This window comes from Oryx dammah, unplaced genomic scaffold (assembly GCF_014754425.2).
Source record: "Oryx dammah isolate SB20612 unplaced genomic scaffold, SCBI_Odam_1.1 HiC_scaffold_8, whole genome shotgun sequence".
Lineage (NCBI taxonomy): Eukaryota > Metazoa > Chordata > Mammalia > Artiodactyla > Bovidae > Oryx > Oryx dammah.
This window is the reverse complement of record NW_024070192.1, coordinates 13,733,597-13,755,509: the sequence shown is the minus strand read 5'-3', so window position 1 is coordinate 13,755,509 and position 21,913 is coordinate 13,733,597. Positions and strand designations below refer to the sequence as shown.

General features: G+C 38.0%; 2 protein-coding genes across 2 annotated transcripts in view; one reads left to right on the top strand and one right to left on the bottom strand.

Annotated features, from left to right (window-relative positions):
• The window catches only part of SMURF2 (SMAD specific E3 ubiquitin protein ligase 2), a 114,544-nt gene extending 92,699 nt beyond the window's left edge, over positions 1-21,845 (bottom strand). The window contains exon 1 of the mRNA XM_040244959.1: positions 21,759-21,845. Coding sequence (XP_040100893.1) covers positions 21,759-21,810 — 52 coding nt within the window. The 5' untranslated portion in view covers positions 21,811-21,845. The remainder of the gene's footprint in view (positions 1-21,758) is intronic.
• On the top strand, positions 14,338-14,846 carry LOC120866924 (40S ribosomal protein S24-like). The gene has a single exon (XM_040244960.1). It carries the CDS (start codon positions 14,352-14,354, stop codon positions 14,748-14,750), a length of 399 nt encoding a protein of 132 aa, XP_040100894.1. The 5' UTR covers positions 14,338-14,351; the 3' UTR covers positions 14,751-14,846.
• Positions 21,846-21,913: the final 68 nt, after the last annotated feature.

Sequence of the window (21,913 nt, the reverse complement as noted above, 5' to 3'; positions counted from 1 at the left end):
ACCAACAATGTATGAAAATCCTTGCTAACACTTGTCCTCTTCCCACTTTTTATTACAGACCTCCAAAGGGGTGTGAAATGGCATCTCATTGTGACTTGCGTCTCCTCTAGTGACTCACAATACTGAGCAACTCTTCACAGGCTTATTGTTCACTGGTCTGTCTTGGAGAAATGTCTATTCAAGTCCTTCTCCCATTTTTTGTGTTTATGTGTTTTTTACTGAACTATAGCTGACTTACATTGTTGTACCAACCTCTGCTGTACAGCAAACTGACTCAATTTTACACATATATTCTTTTAATATTCTTTTCCATTATGGTTTATCCAGAAAGACTGGATATAGTTCCCTGTGCTACACAGTAGGACTTTGCTGTTCATCCACTCTAAATGTTAAAAGTTTGTATCTACCAACCCTCAACTCACAGTCCACCCCATCCCTCCCCACCCCACCTTGGCAACCACAAGTCTGATCTCTGACCACAGATGTATGAGTTTATTTATGGACTCTCAATTCTATTCCATGGACCTATTATGTCAACCCTTATGCCAATACCACATTTTCCCATGAGTTTTATAATGTCATTTTCTATAGAGATAACAGAAAAATAATTCAATCCTGTCTCTAGCATAGCTGAGCACATTTTTTTGCTGTTATAAAACTTAGAAAAAGTTTCTTTTAGCACAGGGCCATTATTGGTAATGTTATGTAAACTTTTAGGACTGAGGCCAAACTTGGGGAAACTATTAACTATTCTCTTTCATATGAAGCTTTAAGATTTGGAAGAGTGTTTCACGAACTGGCCTTTTGGCATCAAACTTTATTTTTCCTCCACTAACCACATACTTCAGTTGCCAGATGTCATGGGACATACTCAGGTCACTACACCATCTCTAGGACTGCACGTTGATGTCACCATGTCAAATGAGTTAACACAACGTGTAGTATTCCTAGACACTAACCTTGTACTAGGATGGCTAGCAATACCTTGACTAAACTTGAAGAGACTGAGATTCTACCCATAAACCTATCCCACTAAAACCCAACTAAATGTATCCCCAGGTCAGTCACCCCACAGCCAGATGCCCAAACTGCCTACAGCCATTCCAATGCCACTAACATAAGGAGGGAGAAGCATGATAAAAGACAAATCAGGGTAAAGAGAGACAGCAATCTTAATTGCTTGTGGTTAAGATAGCTTTGCAGCTTCATAACTATGTGACAATGTACAGGAAACACTATTTCTTGATCTGGGCACTGCTTATATAGGAGTGTTAAGCTTGTGAAAAGTCTTAAGTTGCAAACTTAAAATTTTTGGCACTTTTTCTGTATATATAATATATACTAATAAAACAATTTTTTAAAGTGATCATGTGAACTCACTGCCAGCATCCCTCCCAGGACCTCAGATAGAATCCTGAAAGTTAAGCGTCATTGGTTTCACAGTAAGTTAAAGTCGTTCAGTCGTGTCCGACTCTTTGCAATCCCATGGACTATACAGTCCATGGAATTCTCCATGCCAGAATACTGGAGTGGGTAGCCCTTCCATTCTCCAGGGAATTGTAAACTCACCTCTAAATATAGCAAACAAGACATCACAAGATGTTGTTTCTAGTACGACCCTGGAGACTTTGGTACTGCCAACTAGCCATAGACTTAGAGAAGACACACATGACTTCCCTGAGCAAGTTATTCACATAAAATGGGAAAGAGGTTAGACTATAAACTCTAAAACATCTTTCAGGTAGTAGGTCTTCCAAGAAATACACAGTAACTCCTAAGTGTTTAGTATTATTCTAGGTGAATGAAACACATACAGTCTCTGCCCTGCAGGAGCTTCCAATCCGGTACTGATAAAAGCTAAGGAAGTCTAAATAAAGTATGGATTTTAGTTAAAAATAATGTCTCATTATTGATTCATTAATTGTGACAAATGTAACATACTAATCTAAGGTTACTTAGTAATACAAGAAACTGGATAGGGAATACATAGAAAGTGAAAAATCATCACAATTTTTCTGTAAATCTAAAACTAATCTAAAATTTAACATTTTTACAAAGACAATAAATACTTAAATATGAATAAATATGAAAATAAACTACAACAAGTGCTCTAAAGTTAACAGGATACTGTGATAGAGAATAATGAAGGTAGAAATTACTTTAAACAGAGTATTTAGAAACTCTCTGAAATGATCCCCATGGAAAAGAAACGCAAAAAAGCAAAATGGCTGTCTGGGAGGCCTTACAAATAGCTGTGAAAAGAAAAGAAGCGAAAAGCAAAGGAGAAAAGGAAAGATATAAGCATCTGAATGCAGAGTTCCAAAGAATAGCAAGGAGAGATAAGAAAGCCTTCCTCAGGGATCAGTGCAAAGGAATAGAGGAAAACAACAGAATGGGAAAGACTAGAGATCTCTTCAAGAAAATTAGAGATACCAAGGGAACATTTGATGCAAAGATGGGCTCGATAAAGGACAGAAATGGTGTGGACCTAACAGAAGCAGAAGGTATTAAGAAGAGGTGGCAAGAATACACAGAACTATACAAAAAAGATCTTCAAAACCAAAATAATCACGATGGTGTGATCACTCACCTAGAGCCAGACATCCTGGAATGTGAAGTCAAGTGGGCCTTAGAAAGGATCACTATGAACAAAGCTAGTGGAGGTGATGGAATTCCAGCGGAGCTATTTTAAATCCTAAAAGATGATGCTGTGAAAGCTGCACTCAATATGCCAGCAAATTTGGAAAACTCAGCAGTGGCCACAGGACTGGAAAAGGTCAGTTTTCATTCCAATCCCAAAGAAAGACAATGCCAAAGAATGCTCAAACTACCGCACAATTGCACTCATCCCACACGCTAGTAAAGTAATGCTCAAAATTCTCCAAGCCAGGCTTCAGCAATACGTGAACCGCGAACTTCCAACTGTTCAAGCTGGTTTTAGAAAAGGCAGAGAACAACATCCAACATCTGCTGAATCATGGAAAAAGCAAGAGAGTTCCAGAAAAACATCTATTTCTGCTTTATTGACTATGCCAAAGCCTTTCACTGTGTGGATCACAACAAAGTGTGGAAAATTCTTCAAGAGATGGGAATACCAGACCACCTGACCTGCCTCTTGAGAAACCTATATGCAGGTCAGGAAGCAACAGTTAGAACTGGACATGGAACAACACACTGGTTCCAAATAGGAAAAGGATTACGTCAAGGCTGTATATTGTCACCCTGCTTATTTAACTTCTCTGCAGAGTACATCATGAGAAACGCTGGGCTGGAAGAAGCACAAGCTGGAATCAAGATTGCTGGGAGAATTATCAATAACCTCAGATATGCAGATGACACCACCCTTATGGTAGAAAGTGAAGAGGAACTAAAGAGCCTCTTGATCAAAGGGAAAGAGGAGAGTGAAAAAGTTGGCTTAAAGCTCAACATTCAGAAAACGAAGATCATGGCATCCGGTCCCATCACTTCATGGGAAATAGATGGGGAAACAGTGTCAGACTTTATTTTGGGGGGCTCCAAAATCACTGCAGATTAAAAGACGCTTACTCCTTGGAAGAAAAGTTATGACCAACCTAGATAGCATATTCAAAAGCAGAGATATTAACTTTGCCAACAAAAGTCTGTCTAGTCAAGGCTATGGTTTTTCCAGTGGTCATGTATGGCTGTGAGAGTTGGACTGTGAAGAAAGCTGAGCGCCAACGAATTGATGCTTTTGAACTGTGGTGTTGGAGAAGACTCTTGAGAGTCCCTTGGACTGCAAGGAGATCCAACCAGTCCATTCTAAAGGAGATCAGCCCTGGGTGTTCTTTGGAAGGAATGATGCTAAAGCTGAAACTCCAGTACTTTGGCCACCTCATGTGAAGAGTTGACTCATTGGAAAAGACTCTGATGCTGGGAGGGATTGGGGGCAGGAGGAGAAGGGGACGAGAGAGGATGAGATGGCTGGATGGCATCACTGACTCGATGGACATGAGTTTGGGTGAACTCCGGGAGTTGGTGATGGACAAGGAGGCCTAGCGTGCTGCGATCCATGGGGTCCCAAAGAGTCGGACACGACTGAGCAACTGAACTGAAATTATAAACTGACACAGAAAAAAATAAGTAACTAGGGAAAGATTACTAAAAAAAAAAATGGTGGGGGGGTTTGCTTCAGGTGGGAAAGAGATTGATCTTTTCAAGAAGTCAAAACACAATTAAAGTCACTAAAGCATAATGAGCCAAGGAGAGACAGGGACAGATTATACAGGATCTTGTGCAAAATAACGTCTATTTCATTCAATGTATAATGGAAAACCACTGGAATGTTTAAACAGGAGAGTAAAATAATCCAATTTACATTTTTTAAATGAAACTGCTCCATGGAGAATTGATTATAAAAAGCTTAAAGAAAAACAATGCAGACCTGATGAGGGAGCACTAAAATTCTTTGATTATTAGCCCTGAATTACAATATTTTTTCAATATAAATCTCATTCCAGAGAATTAAATAATTCAATTCACATATTTTCATAAATTATTTTATTCAAATAGTATCTGCCTTCTTTCATCTTACCAGTCTGCTTCTGTTTCCACTGAGTATCTTTATCCTTTATAGAAATTTTACTTTTAATAACAAATTACCATAGCAAATTATCATTAACTCTTTTAGAAATTGTTGAAAATTTCTATGCCATTTGTTAAGTTCTCTGTAATAAAATTTCTGGAAACTTCAAAGGTAGAACATAACTCAATTATAAATGCTGGAAAATAGTATCAGATTAGGATACCAAAGAGCATGGAGTCCAATCTAAAAACCAAAAGTAGCAGCAGCAGAGGCTGCCACCACTGTCACCTATAACAACTTTTTAAATGACTGTAAATTCTTTTCTTCTACTTTTTTCATCAAGAAATACAGTCCACACTCTCTTCCCCTGAATCTAGAAGAACTTGTAAGTAACTTGCTTGTAAACAATAAAATGCAACAAGGACCTTCTAAGGCTGAGTCAGAAAAGAAGATGGAGCTTTCCACCTTGTTTCCTGACAATTCCTTCTGGTACCCTGAGCCAGTCATGTTAGCAGTTACACCGAAAACCACATGGAAAGGCTCGCAGATGACCTGAAGAGAGATAAATGCCCAGCCAGTCATCAGTTATTTCAGTTTCAGTCACCATTTGAATAAAAATACATGACAGATCCTGCACCAAAACCACCCAACAGAGCCCTTTCCAAACTTGTGACCCACGGACATCATGAGAGAGAAAAAAATTACTGCTTGTTTTAGGCCTTTAAGTTTTGGAGTAATTTTTTATGCAGCAATTCTAACAAGCCTTTATAGTAAATAGATGATAATTAGTTTAACTGGGGTGAGGGAAAGAATGTGGCTAGCAACGAGGGTGCACTTTCTATATAGAGACCAGCTTTCATTTAAGAGACTTGAAAAAGCTATGTAATAACCCAGAGAAAGTCTAACAAGGCATGTTGCTGCTGCTAAGTCACTTCAGTCGTGTCCGACTCTGTGTCACCCCATAGATTGCAGCCCACCAGGCTCCCCCGTCCCTGGGATTCTCCAGGCAAGAACAGTGGAGTGGGTTGCCATTTCCTTCTCCAATGCATGAAAGTGAAAAGTCAAAGTGAAGTTGCTCAGTCATGTCTGACTCTTAGCGACCCCATGGACTGCAGCCTACCAGGCTCCTCCATCCATGGGATTTTCCAGGCAAGAGTACTGGAGTGGGGTGCCATTGCCTTCTCCGATATCTAATAATATTTGATCATATTGATTTCTACCTGAAATCAACATAATTTTATGGCCTTACAGCCTCTACAGATTCTTTCCCTGCATCATGATTCTCCTATAGCAAAAGAAGGTACATAAATACACTTATCATGCCACTGAGCTCAGATAAATCAGTCTTCTATTATAATCCTTCTAAACACAGAAGTTATCTATTATGGCCTAAATTAATCCCTGACCTTTCTTCAATCAAAATGAGTAAGTCAATTACTGCAGAAGCAGCAAAACTGCCAAACAAAGCAAAAATTATAGACTTACTCTTCTGAACTAAGAATCAACAACACATTACCACTAAGTAGAACAGATCTTTTAAATTATGTATCTTATTCATCGCTTTCTTTAAACTTAACAAATATCTAATAAGCACTGTGGGCAGACAAATCTGAGTAAGAGCTAGTTCATAGCTACAGAGAGGAGTTCACAGTGCTATGAGGAAAACATCACCACAAACAATGAATTTTAAGTCAATATAATAAATGATGCAATGGTGTATGCTGACGTATTATACGAATATAAATACGGGTATTCTGTATATTTCTATTTGCTCCTTCAGATCATTCTCCATCCTTTAATTAGCACACAGTGTCCTAGGAGGCTGCCATTTATGGACTATATTAACTGGCCTCGCTTACCCTTCACCTTCAAAGTGGCTTCAGTAAATGAGAAGCAACAGCAAGGGTCTCTCTGGGTTCCCATGGCTACTCTCTCCCTCTCCCTTTCTTGCACGAAGATGATGCAACGTCCCATCACTGCTAGTCCCAAGGGGCTGCACCATTCCTAGCTGGACTCCCTTAATCCCGCCCATTCATTCTAAGTAACCTCTGAAGGACATTCTCCTTCATCTTTTGTGAGAATGTTATCTGTCTCTATCAGGACCCTAACTATTAGACAGGGGCACCTAACTCAAACTGGGAAAGTCTGGGATGACTTCTCAGAGAAGATAATGCTTCGGCTGTCTTAAAAGCCTAGTGACTGGGCAGAGCAACTAGGTTAGAAAGAAAATATTGTAATAGTGTCTCAGGAAACAGTACCATCAAAATTTGGGAGATATGAGAAAATGTGAAGAACAGGAAAAGAAGAGGAATTCAGAACGTGGAATATAGGCATATGATGGAACACAGGCATGATGGGAAACAAGGCTAGAAGCAAATCATACAGAGTTCTTAGATGGAGGTATTTAATAGATCTGGTTTCTATAATAAGTAAATTCAAAAAAGAAAGGTAAGCAGGGGGCAATGGGCCTATACTTTAAAAGTGACTTTAGACATACAACCAAATACAATGAATGTACAGGCGTTCCCTGCCTCCTAATCAGAACAAACCAGACATTTCTGGTGGCACAGATGGTCAAGAATCTGTCTGCAATACAGAAGACCTGGGTTTGACCCCTGGGTCAGGAAGTTCCCCTGGAGAAGAAAAGGCAACCCACTCCAGTATTCCTGCCTAGAAAATTCCTTGGACAGAGGAGCCTGGTGGGCTACATCCATGGAGTTGCCAAGAGCTGGACACAACTGAGAGACTAACACACACACTTATTCAAAAGGGGGGAGAGGAGATGAGGAAAAGGAGAATCAGAAATGCATCATTTCATAAGATGGATGAGGTTTTATTTTTAATTCATTCATGTGTCTATCAATGAATGCTCATTGAAAATATTTTATTTCAATTTTTCATTTTTATAAATTCAAGTGCTAAGAAAGCTTATTTTTATGAAAAAAAATTTTAATGATCAACTAGCAACTTGATCGAGTCCCTAAATTAAAGGGTTGAAACTATATGACTTGTAAAAAGGTATCACTCATTGGAGTCACTGACTTCTCAACAACCTCATCAATATATCGACTTGTCTCTTAGGTGGCCTGGAAAATCTCTTAAACCAAAGACAATATTATTTGGGATGGTCAAGAGATATGCCTTTCTTTTGTAAAGAGAAAGGAAGAAAATATAAAAAACTAATCAACTTTAGAATTTAAAAATTGAGCTCCCTTGAACTCCCTCAAAAATATCCACAGGTTTTCATTCTTTTATTTTACCCTCATTGCATGTACATTAACTCTAGCATTAATTGTTCAGTTACTTCATCCATCAAGTCTTGTCTCTGCTTGTTTACACTGCAGGTTCCCTGAAAGCAAGATGAAGATCCAAACTCTTCCTGAAATCCCAAAACCTACCCCTAAGGGTAATTAAGGTGCATGTAAGACTCTCAAAAATGATCACGGAACAGATACATAAGCATTTCATCACCATTCCAAGTCCTCTCTCTAGTTAGAGAAAAAAAGATTTAAGATAACTAAACTGGAAATCAGAAAAACTTGAAATAACATCACCAACATATTTTAAAATAATAAAAAGAGTAGTTCACTACCTAAGCTTTCCTATCTACCTAAACTTTTAAAATTTCAAAACAACTAAGAAATAGAAGGGACTGCCCTATAGCTCAGATGGTAAAGAATCTGCCTGCAATGCAGGAGACCCAGGTTCAATTCCTGGGTCAGGAAGATCCCCTGGAGAAGGAAAGGCAACCCACTCCAGTATTCTTGCCTGGAGAATCCCATGGACAGAGGAGCCTGGCAGGCTACATGTAGTCCATGGGGTTGCAGCGAGTTGGACACGACTAAGCAACTAACACACACATATACATATACAGGAAATAAAAAACTAAAATGTATAAGGGTTCATATTGCATTATGAAAGACTTTTGGTACAACCAGCCTTATCTCTATGGAACTTAAAAAGTTGCACCAATTGTTCCCTCAAAAAAATCTATTACTATTCTCTTTGTAAGATTCAAGAAAAAAAATTTCATCAGATAAAAGATTATATTTCACTTTCACTGATTTAGAATACCTAAGTCAGTATCTGAATAGCAATTAAATTAGATAACAAATGAGAACAAGTTAAAACTATAAAGTTCTGAAAAAATATTATCTTCCTAACACTGACAGACTTGTTATACATGTGAATTTCTTAGGTGACACTGCAAAAACAAATCTTTTGCAATGAATATCTGACTGATCTTCACTTTGTAGAGAAGTAAATTTTGCAGAGGATGGTAAAAGATTACTATTCATTAAGTCAAATACTAACCTAAATGAGTACTTCAGTCCTCTATCTTTATAACAACACTGTCAAAATTTACTAAGGCACAAATATCAGTTAATTCAGTAATAACATCATAAAGAGAGACTCTATTATTTGTTTTAAATGAAGTCTTCAAACCATGCAGGCATTTTTTTCAATTTCATCATTCTTGAATTCACAAATATTTACCGAAGATACAGTATGTATCAAGTACTGTGTCAGACATGGTATTTTGAATATATCAAATACCATTTTACTTTTAAAACTCTTTTTCATTCTTCTTCCTTTACAAAACTCAATTTTTAAAAAAGTTCTTTCAACCTTATTTAGAATTAACTTCATATGATTCTGAACAACCAATAAATTTTCTACTTCACAAGAGAAAGTTAAAGGCTGATGACATAAGATCATACAAAAATTAAAAATGAATTAACTCCCAATGTTTGCAATTCTAATATAACAAAAATAATTTGGGGGGCTTCCCAGGTGATGCCAGTGGAAAAGAACCCACCTGCCAATGAAAGAGGCGTAAGAGACGCAAGTCCAATCCCTGGGTCAGGAAGATCCCCTGGAGGAGGGCATGGCAACCCACTCCACTATTCTTGCCTGGAGAATCCAGGACAGAGGAGCCTGGAGGGCTACAGTCCATGGGGTCGCAAAGAGTAGAATACGGCGGAAGCAACTTCACACACATGCACGCATTCTTCCTATACATATATTAATAACATACAGTTTATATAAGGAAGTTTATCCTAAAGCATAGATTTTCACTAGAAGCCAGCATCACCTTTGATAGTTTCTAATTCTCCAACTCTCTTTAAGAACTCTTATTTACAACTTTGAGTTTCAGTTTTACAAGTTTCTTTTACACATTGTTGATATCTACCTATGCAGAAATATCTCCACCTACTGGCAACAGATGAAACTACAGGCAACTTTTGAAAGTACCAGCAAGAAGTTATTGACAATGTGGATGGAACCAGTTCTCCCATCTCCAAAACCCTAAGCCATTCAAATTATTCTCCCAAGCTCCTTTACTTCTTTAATGTTGTACTTGCTCCTATAAAACAACATATAATTGGTTATGACTATTTAAAACACTATCTTTGCACAGTATATATATATATAAAATAGATAAACAGTAAGAACCTACAGCATAGCACAGGGAACTCTACTCAATACTCTGTAATTACCTAAATGGGAAAAGAATCTTAAAAAGAGTGGATATATGTATACATATAAATGATTCACTTTGCTGTACTGCAGAAACTAATACAACATTGTAAATCAACTATACTCCAACAAAAAATTAGAAACAAAATAAAACACAATCTTTGGATAAAAATGTCAAAATATATTAACATAATACTTGAACACAGAACAGTATTTTCCACAGACATTATTTCTTATCTAGCAGGATCCTAAAATAATTAACACTGTCATTTTAAACGTGTATTTATAACTAAAAGGCATAGGCACCAAGAGAATAAGTGATTTGCTTAAAGATACAAAGTTTATCAGTGGCATAGCCAAGATCCGAACCCACATTTCCTAGCTCCAAGTTCTATACTTTCCACAACATCCCAACTGCCTCCAACCTTAACAGTAAATAGGTCTACACTGTAGATGTCTGCTTTATGACAGTTTCCAGGAATACACTGTGGTCAAATGAAAAAGTCTGCTCAAATTTTAATAAAATTTTCTTCCATATTCAGATGGCCAAGAGGCACATGAAAAGATGCTCAACATCGCTAATTATTAGAGATCAAAACTACAATGAGATACCACCTCATACCAGTCAGAATGGTCATCATTAAAAACTTGACAAATAACAAATGCTGGAGAGGATGTGGGAAAGAGAATCCTCCTACGCCATTGGTAGGAATGTGAATTGGTACAGTCACTATGGAAAACAGTATAAACCTTCCTCAGAAAGCTAAAAATAAAATTACCATATGAGGTAATTTAGTGCTGGTACCTCAGCACTAAAGAATCTGCCTGCCAGTGCAGGAGACACAGGTTCGATCCTTAATCCAGGAAGATCCCACATCCCACAGAGCAACTAAGCCCATGTGCCACAACTACTGAGGCTTTTAAAAACTCAGCACAGCCAATAAATAAATAAAATTATAGAATTACCATATGATCCAGCAATCCCATTCTTGGGCATATAGCCAGTTACAACCCTAATCCAAAAAGATATACACACTCCAATGTTCATAGCAGTGCTCTTCACAGTAGTCAACACACAGAAAGAATCTACATGTCTATCAACAGATGAATGGACAAAGAAGACGTGGTACATATATACAATGGAATACAACTCAGCCATTAAAATAGAATGAAATAATGCCATCTGCAGCCACATGGATGGACTAGAGATTATCAGTAAATCAGAAAGACAAATACCATACCACTCACTTGTGGAATCTAAAATATGACACAAATGAACCTAATCCACCAAACAGAGACAGGCGCACAGCTGCCAGGGTGGGGGGCTGTGGGAGGGAAGGAGTGGGAAGCTGGAGTTAGCAGATGTATGGAATGAATTAACCACAAGGTCCAACTGTATAACACAGAGGAACTATACTCTGTATATGACAAGCCATAATGGAAAAGAACAGGGGAAAAAAAGAATATATATATATACACACACAAATATATATATATATATAAGTGAATCACTTTGCTGTACAGCAAAAATTAACATAACATGATAAATCAACTATACTTCAATAAAAAATTGTTTTTCCTTTGTCTTATAGAAAAATGCTCATAGAATAAAGGTTTAAAAAAATGTAATTCAACCCACATTTAACAAAACAATTATATCCTTTTCTATTGCCACATTTTAGATATGTTGATTTTCTATCCCACCTTTTTCCAAAAATTATTTGAAGGGGCTGGTAGCTGTAAACAGCAAACTTCATTATGTTATACTTATTGTTATCCACTTTCATCAGTAAGAGACAAAAATAATCAAAAAAAACTTCTTAAAGATTTGTAATCGAATTTTAAAAAGAAAAACAAGTGAGCCCAACCTAGGTTTATTCTGATTTATTATACTTCCATTCATGGTATTATAGAGTTTAAAAAATTAATGTCTGACACATGTCAAGAAACTGATAAGTATTTGTTGACTAAATAAATGAAATAATGGCTCCAGACCATTACAAGATTCTAAATCATTATGGGGTCCTACACTGAAGACTCAACTATGCTTATTAAACTGTTTTCAAGATGTTTCCAAAAAGTTTAATCAATGTGTGAAATCAGAAGACTTATATTAAAGTTACAGTAATAAGAAAGTGTTAATTATAAACAATAAACTTACAAAGAAAAGAATGCTGGATAAAAGGAACAGAATAGAGTCCAGAAAGAGAACATGTATGTTGTCAACTGATTTTTAGCGAAGGTGCCAAGACAATTCAATGGAGGAAACAAAAGCATTTTAACAAGTAGTGGGAGGAAAATCGGCTATCTGTTGAGAAAAAAAGAAAAAGAACCTGACCCTTACTTAATCACAGCAAATTAAAAAATTAACTTTGCGAGAAGGCAGTGGCACCCCACTCCAGTAGTCTTGCCTGGGAAATCCCATGGACAGAGGAGCCTGGTAGGCTGCCGTCTATGGGGTCACACAGAGTCAGACACGACTGAAGTGACTTAGAAACAGCAGCAGCAGCAGGAGAGTCTAGACCGAAATGTAAGAGGACCGAAATTTAAGAGCTAATATAAATATTGCAGAAGAAAACACAGAAAATCTTTAGAACTGTGGATTAGGAAAAGATTTCTTATATTCGACATAAAAAGCATGAACCATAAAGAAAAAAACTGATGAATAGGGCTTATTCAAAATTCAAAACTTCTGCTCTTTGAGACACTATTAAGGGGAGGAAAAAGCCACATGCATATTAGGAGAAAATATCTGCAAAACACTTATCTGATAAAGAACCTGTATCCAGAATACAAAAAGAATTCTCAAAACTCAGTAAGAAAACAATTCAATTTTAAAACTGTGAGCAAAAGATTTGAAAAGATATTCACCAAAGAAACACAGATGACAAATAAGTCTATTAAAAGATGCCTAACACTGTAGGTCAGTAAAGGAATTAAAACTAAAACTACACTTAAGTTATCTCTACACATCAATTCCACTCCAGTACTCTTGTCTGGAGAATCCCATGGAGGGAGGAGCCTAGTAGGCTACAGTCCATGGGGTCGCAAAAAGTCAGACACGACTAAGCGACTTCACTTTCACACATCAATTAGAATGGTTAAAATCAAAGACTGACAACAGCAAGTGCTAAAGCTCTGGCTAGGATTGGGAGCAACTGGAACTCTCAGAAGCTTCCGACAGAAAAACAAAAATGGTACAACTTTGAAAAACAGTTTAGCAGTTTGGTGTTTAAGTTAAAGACATACTTACCATATGATCCAACAATCCTAAATATTTACCCAAGAGAAATAAAAACATGTTCACAAAGAGAGGTATACCCAAATTTCCTTTATGATGGCTTTACATATGGCAAAAAACAGGAAACCAATGTCTGGATATTTGTGAACGCGTAAATAAAATGGGGTATTGTGTGTACAATGCAACATTCTTCTGCAATAAAAGGAACAAACAACTGATACACAACTTGGATGGACCTCAAAAGCACTACACTAAGGAAAGAAGCCTGACTCAGAATACCACGTACTGTACGGTCCCATTTATGTAAAATTCTAGGAAAGGCAAAACAACAGCAACAGAAAGGGAATCAGTGGTTGCCAAGGACCGGGGGTGGCAGAAGACTGCCTGTGAAGAGGCAGGAGGAAACTTCTGGGGAAGAAAGAAATGCGATTTGTGCGATCATCTATGTAGGAATTCCCACCCCAAAATCAGCATTTATTTTAAAACTAAGTTTTATGTCTGCTGTGGATTTTTAATAAGAAACCAGACCAAACTGCCAAACTTAAGACACATGTTGAAATTTCTAAATTCATATCAAAAGCAGTTTTTAAAGTCAATGCCTTTAGAAGTGATTCTAAAATAAACTAATATAAAATTCTTCACTTTGTTCAATTAATCACATATTAGTGCAAAAATCCAAATGAAAAGAAAAAAAATTTAGTGTTAACACTCAACTGTAAAAAATGCCAAATACTCGGGACTTCCCTAGTGGTCCAGGGGCTAAGATTCCACACTCCCAATGCAGGGGGGCCAGCGTTTGATCCTTGGTCAGGGAACTAGATACCGTATGTTACAACCAAGACCTGGTGCAACCAAATAAACAAAATTTTTTTTTAATGCCAAATATTGATATCTGGAAGACTAGCACTAGTGAAATATTAGTAGGCTCAGTGTTCAGCAAAGTCTCTCTAATCAAGCAAAAATAGATATGACTGCAATCCTAAATGCAAACCAATAACTAAGGTTAGAAAATACAATGAATATGCTACAAATATAAATTAGCTGGAATTACATTAAAACATAGAAAGAGGAAGATCAGCTGCCATCATGAATGACACAGTAACTATCCGGACTAGGAAGTTCATGACCAACCGACTGCTTCAGCGGAAACAAATGGTCATCGATGTTCTTCACCCTGGAAAGGCAACAGTACCTAAAACAGAAATTCGGGAAAAACTGGCCAAAATGTACAAGACCATACCAGATGTCATCTTTGTTTTTGGATTCAGAACTCATTTTGGTGGTGGCAAGACAACTGGCTTCGGCATGATTTACGATTCCTTGGATTACGCGAAGAAGAATGAGCCCAAACATAGGCTTGCAAGACATGGCCTGTATGAGAAGAAAAAGACCTCAAGAAAACAGCGAAAGGAACGCAAGAACAGAATGAAGAAAGTCAGGGGGACTGCAAAGGCCAACGTTGGTGCTGGCAAAAAGAAGGAGTAAAGATTCTGCAGTGACTGTATCTGTGGTGATTGTGCAGATTTTTCATGAAAGAGAGAATAAACTAAGACCTTTTACATGTCAAAAAAAAAAAAAAAACATAGAAAACTATTAAGCTAGTCTAAACGAAGATCATGGCATCCGGTCCCATCACTTCATGGGAAATAGATGGGGAAACAGTGTTAGACTTTATTTTTTGGGGCTCCAAAATCACTGCAGATGGTGATTGCAGCCATGAAATTAAAAGACGCTTACTCCTTGGAAGAAAAGTTCTGACCAACCTAGATAGCATATTCAAAAGCAGAGACATTAACTTTGCCAACTAAGGTCCGTCTAGTCAAGGCTATGGTTTTTCCTGTGGTCATGTATGGATGTGAGAGTTGGACTGTGAAGAAGGCTGAGTGCCGAAGAATTGATGCTTTTGAACTGGTGTTGGAGAAGGCTCTTGAGAGTCCCTTGGACTGCAAGGAGATCCAACCAATCCATTCTGAAGGAGATCAGCCCTGGGATTTCTTTGGAAGGAATGATGCTAAAGCTGAAACTCCAGTACTTTGGCCACCTCATGTGAAGAGTTGACTCATTGGAAAAGACTCTGATGCTGGGAGGGATTGGGGGCAGGAGGAGAAGGGGACGAGAGAGGATGAGATGGCTGGATGGCATCACTGACTCGATGGACCTGAGTCTGAGTGAACTCTGGGAGTTGGTGATGGACAGGGAGGCCTGGCGTGCTGCGATTCATGGGGTCGCAGAGTCGGACACGACTGAGCGACTGAACTGAACTGAAGCAATATAAACAAAAGTTCAAATAAACATAAAAACACTGCATGTTTCTAGGTGGAAAAATGAAATACACTTAAATGCCTCCTTTTCCCAGATTAATGGATTCTAATCACAATCAATGAATTTGTTTTTAAATTTAACCATTTAATTGGAGTTAACTTGGAAGAGCAAATAAAAAAGAGCAAAAATGTTTTTCTGGTACAAAGAGAAGATTAAACTAAATTATAAGCTATAATATTGAAAAGAGTATGGCACTGACAAGAGCTCATCCATTGTAACTAACATATTAACATAACAAAAAGGTATCACAGCACTATGAAAAGGAGGAACTGGTTAACAAATAATGATGAGATGACTGAATAGCAATTTGGGGGGCAATATCTTCCTAAAGCATTTTTAAAAACACTAAAATAAAACAAAATTAAATATTTACAAGCCTCTTGAAGAAAAGGGCTTCCCTAAGTATAAAAGACAGAAAAAACAAAGGGAAAGTTGGACAAATTTGACTCCTTAAGTAACAAATTTATTCAAAATCACTTTTCTTCCAAAAATGATCAAAATTAAAAGTCAAATAACAAACTAGGGAAAATGTCTGTAACAAGTATGACAATAGATTAATACCTTTTTCAATTCTCAAGCAGATCACCCAAGAAAAACACACAGAGCCTAACCAATATCTAGGACAAGACCAAACAAGTCAACAAAGAGAAATAATTAGTTAACAGGAAAATACTCAACATTACAAGAAACTGTTAAATACTCTTTGTCATGAAGTTAGCAAACATTTAAAAAAGAACAAGAGCCAATTCTTGTAATAGAATATTAAGAGGGATACATTTATTCAATGCCGCTCTAAACAGGCACAATTCTTTTAGGAAATAGCCTTAGGAAAAAAAATTCATCAACCACCTAAAAAGATCCACACCCTTTAATGCAACAGCGCTCTATGGAAATATCCTAAGAAAACAACCCTTAAAAAAAATTTATCTACACCAAGATGTTTACAGCAATTATCTATAGAAACAAAATTTAGAAATAAAAGTTAAAACAAGAAAAAAAAACACGAAAAACGGTGATTGTAGAGCATTCTCTTAACTGGTTATCCTAAAATCAGTCTTCACAGTTTCCATTCCAGTCCATCCTGATTGCCTGAAGACTGAAGCTTCTAAACATCGAATATATCGAAGGTTTAAAATCCTTCAATGGTTCCCACCACTGTAAAAAATTTTAAAAATCAAACTTCTTGGCAAAATTTCTATATAACAAGGTCCTAAAATGGGTTGGTCCTATCTACAGCCTCATCTCTTGCCACTCACACCCAGAGTACTGGTCATAAGGAACACATGTAAAAATACACAGAATTACTTCTATGTCTCCAGCATTCATTCAAAATAAAATGCCAGAAAGCTCTTAATCCATGTTGAAACAGAATTCTGCCTTCATATGAGTTTACAGCATTGACAACACTCACTAAGCATAGATAACTCAAGACAAGTCACTGCCTTCTCTGAGTTAGGTCTGATGCTAGAGGTAGAGCCTCTTAGTCACAGAGGAAAGGTCAACACCGGTCAAGGAGAAATTTATGGATAAGGGTTCCTTGAGTTGAGCCTTAAAAGATGAGCAAGGATTTCGAGGGACAAGGGTAAGTCAAAATAAATGAAGCTGTTTTATTTTCTACACAAGATCTTAAAAGTTTGTAACAGGCACCCTAGACAGAAAACTTGGGCTCTGACGTGTACTTAACCTCTCCGAGTTTCTCCTACCTCTTGGAGTATGAGAATTACAAGTAATAATAGATGTAACCTTAATATGGTATGTGGCACTTAATAAGCATTCAATACATGTCCCTTATACAGAAACACGTAACAATGCTGATTACAACAATATATTTCCAAGGTTTAGCACTCTTAGAACAAAGTACCAATAAACAAAAATGAGAGCAAAGAGAAAAAGCTGTAAGAACAGGGCAACATACAGCCAGAATCAAACAGTCCTCCCTACACGCCATGATGACATCCTCGTACTACACATCACACCAGCACAATAACATATTCATTAAGGATCGTTGTTACTGTTCCATCGCTAAGTCATGTCCAACTCTTTTGCAACTCCAAGGACTGTAGCCCGCCAGGCTCCTCTGTAGATGGGATTTCCCAGGCAAGAATACAGGAGTGGGTTGCCATTTCCTTCTCCAGGGGATTGTCCTGACCCAGGGATTGAACCCACAACTCCTGCATGGCAGGCGGATTCTTTACCACTGAGCCACCTGGCACTGAATCATAAATAAAACATTAAGTTCTGTTAAGGACGGACTACTCGAAGAGTAAGGCATAGTACATCTTTGAAAGCCTTCAAAATTGTTGGAAGATACCAAAAATGGCTAAAATAAAGACCTCGCAGTGCTAAAGCATGGACCTTCATTAACCTTGAAAATGGAGTTATATACTAAATATGCTAAATTATATGCTAAATAAATGTCAGTATGTTGTGATAGTTACAGTTCAACCAACAGGAAAAAGGCAGAATCCATGTTTAAACACACACACACACACATCCACACTTTAGTCACCAATGAAAACCAAACTACATTAAGCACCTAGGCAGCTTCAGTCCCTGCCTGAAGGTCAGACTAGAAGAGAGAAACTTAAGAGACAAGGAAGGAGCTAAGTCACACTGGCTTCATCCTCAGACACCAAGGGAAAAAAATATGAATTGGGGACATTCAAATTATTAACACCCATAGAACAAATCATTATGGTGTTCAGGCACATTCCCACTTAGAAAACCATGAGAACCAAGTTGTAACTTTTAAAATTTTTGAATCAACAAAATATGTAAGAAAACAATACTAAGATACCAACATATATGAAATAAGACTTTTTAAAAGTTAATTTTGCTTTAGCTATAGCCAAGGTTAACCACATTACTGCTTAGGATTTTATAAATTAGTAACAAGGAACAGTGTACAAAACCATTTAAATTACAAACAGGTCTACAATAAATGTTTTGGAGAAGTAATCTGTTATTTCTCCATATCTAAGAATTTTAAATATTAGAAAGTATAGTAAACTGCTTTTTCCAGCCTTTGGTTTTCCAAAACAGTAATAATATAAAAAATTACCCTCAATTTTTTAACCTCAAAGAATATCTTCTATCCAAACCGTCATAAGAAAACCCTATGCATAAGTCTAATGTATAAGAATTTACATTTTATAATTAATTTTCTGTACAAATACCAGTTGAAATTGATAGCTTTACCATGTAGCCCATTTTAATGATCAAGTGTTAATGTGTCACAGAAAAAAGGAAGTAGTTTGATGGACAAAATCAGATCTTAACCACCAATGACCTGAGGAATTTCAAATTTCATATTAAATTAGCACTGCCTTCTTCGCATCAAGAAATATCAAACAGTTCGCTAATTGACTGTAGTCTTAGGAATAACGTGGAAAAGTATAATATCTGTTGTGTGCAGAGATCTCATGGTTCAAATATTTTTCCTTCAGTTTGTGTGTACATGTGAGAATGTATATGTGGGGGGAGGGGTGTGTGTGTGTGTCTGTGACAAACACCATGCAAAAGCTGTTTACATCTTTCAGTAAAGACGCAGCTCTATGTGAAGGACATAACTGAGTAACTAGAATTCATGAAGCACCTTGGAATCAAAGACAGTCTATAAATGTAAAATACTAATATGGTATTAACTTAAAGCAAAGAACAATTATTTTACATCATCTTACAGTTCAAGTATACTGTAATCCAAGTAAAAATTCACTATGGGATTTGCCCCCCCCCATTTTTTTTTTAAGTAATTTTCCTCTATTATGGAACCCAGATCTAAATGAACTGTTAAACACTTAGTCTCAAGGTATGCCAAACATTTCTTAAGGTCTTAACAAAGAATCAACCTTTTTTTTTTTTTTTTAAACAAAATGAGGCCTAGGTTAAATATTTTATTTGGCTTCTCAAGATGGACTGAAAAGTTGGGCACCAGCTCCAGACCAATTCCTGGACGCACATCAAACACAGCCCTGTCATTTATCCAGTCAGTCAAAACAATCTTTTCCATCTAACTCTTTAATGTTTATGTCCTAAAAAGCTGCTAATTGAATCCAGCTCTTAAAATCTATTTGTTAAAATCTATACCATCTAATTTGTAAGTGGACAAAAATGAAAAAATACATATTAACCTTCCTGGCAAAACAGAAGGGACTCTACCATTCGTAACCAAAAGGAAGAAGGCGAAGTTTTTAATATTTAAATAGTTTTCTCTTAAAATATGACAGAGACAAATTCCCAATGGTTTTAAGAAACAGAGTATCTAAAACTGTTTTTACAATTAAGGGGACAAAGTGTATTTAAAATTCCTCAGAAAAATCTAAAAATACAAAATTACTCTATAGATTTAGCCCAGTATTCCCTATCCCTCCAAAAATAAGTGTAATCTTTTCTAACTTTACTCATGAATTTTTATCATGTATCATATGGAGGAAGAAAACCACAGATAAACACTTTAAGATCTTCTGAATCACATTAAAAACCTCAAACTCATTTTATCTGCAGAAAGTCAAGAGCCCCGTTTTCTCCCTCGTGCTCTCATCGTGTATATAACCTAGAAGGAATTAAGTGGCCACCAGGCTATTTCTGATGCCTTTTGCACACCTGGAATCACAGGTTCTTTCCATGATCACTGACACAAGACTGACTCCACAGAGGAACAGCAGTAGATAAACTCTAAAACAAAGATTCCCTTACAAAGGTTTACATTGATTAAGAAAATAAGGAAACTGAATGGGGGGAAGTAGGGAAGACAGGCATCCCCCAATCCTGGTTTCCCATTAAGAACCACTCAGTTAATGATTCTTTGCAATATTCCCTAGAGAAAGTAAAACTGTCATGAAAGTAATATATTTTAAAAATTGCAGCCAACATATAGTCAGGCTAAATTCTCGAATACCTAATTCACTGCAAGTTTTTATCTCGAAAGTTCAGCCAGTGGACTGGGATGTAACATACAAGCATTCAATTACAAAATTAGTCCATATAAATCTCAAAGTCTAGTGGAGACAAACATAATTACAGTTTATTCTTACACACGCACCCACCCACACACACACACAGATTCTCTAAGGAAAGTCATCTTTCTCACCACATATCCGAATATCAACCTGCATAATTTATTAATAGCGAATAATGAAGCCAGAATTACAATGGTTTCATTTACACGTTTGAAACTCCAAATAATTTTTCCCTAAAATGGGGTAAAACGACCATGTAAGAACATCAAAAATGTACTTGTAACATTAAAGATCTAATACACTTGGGATCATAAACACTTCGTAAGAAAAGCCTGCTATCCAGCAACCCCTCCAGACATTCTTTTCCATTTAGAAAAAGGAAGGGGAGGAGAGTGGGGAAAGAGAGAAAAACTTTGCTTCAAAGTCCGTCTGAGCACAAACTTAGAAAGGGACTCAAAAAAAGTGTGTTTTTAAAGCAGGTCTAGAGTTAGAAGTGAGACACAAGTTCTGCGGCCTACAAGGAACAACCCCAAACATACTACCCTACAATCAAACACTTCCAAAACACAGAGGGTACAATGAGCCCGAGTCGTCGGATCAGGCAGACACACCGGAAAAGTCAACCTCGGTCTCCTTCCCTCTAAAGTCGTGCGTTTCAGGTGTGTGGAACCGGCTGCTGCGCCTGGCAGCCGAGAGGGAAGGTTTTGCACGCGGGCATAAGTGGGCGAACAAGTTAACAACCGGGGAACACACACACACACACCCTCCCGTTAAGCGCTCCATTTTTAAGGAGTGTTTACTGCGCGCAGTCAGCAGCCGGATTCAATAATCCCCGCCACAGGAGCTCCTCATCCCCTCCACGACCCTACCTGGGCAGCAGCCCAAGGGCTGCTCCCCGACGCCCCGGGAGAGAGTCGTGCTTCTCGGCCAAGGCTTTTCGACCTCAAATCCGCCTGGAATTCCAACGGGGGGACCCCCCCAAAAAACAACAACAAAAGACCCCCGAGTCACCCTTGGCTTTTCTAAGAATCTCCCAACGAGGGAGAGTGGTTTTGCAGTTACTCTCCCTGAACTAGGCCTTCCCACGTCCCCGACCTCCCACTCACCATTGATCGCGACCCTGGCCCTTCTCAAGGCCACAGGCACCCCCCGCCGGCTCGCCCACCCCGCCGCCGCCCCGGCCTGGCTCCCGCCGCCCGCCCAGCCCCCTCACCTGTCAGGCGCAGCTTGACGGGCCCGTTCCTCCGGCCCCCGGGGTTAGACATGTCCCCGGCGGCGGGGGCGGCGGCGGGGCTGCGGCCGCGGCACGGGGCCCGGGGCCGGCGGGCGGCGGGCGGGGCGGGGGCGACGGTGAGGCGCGGCGCAGTC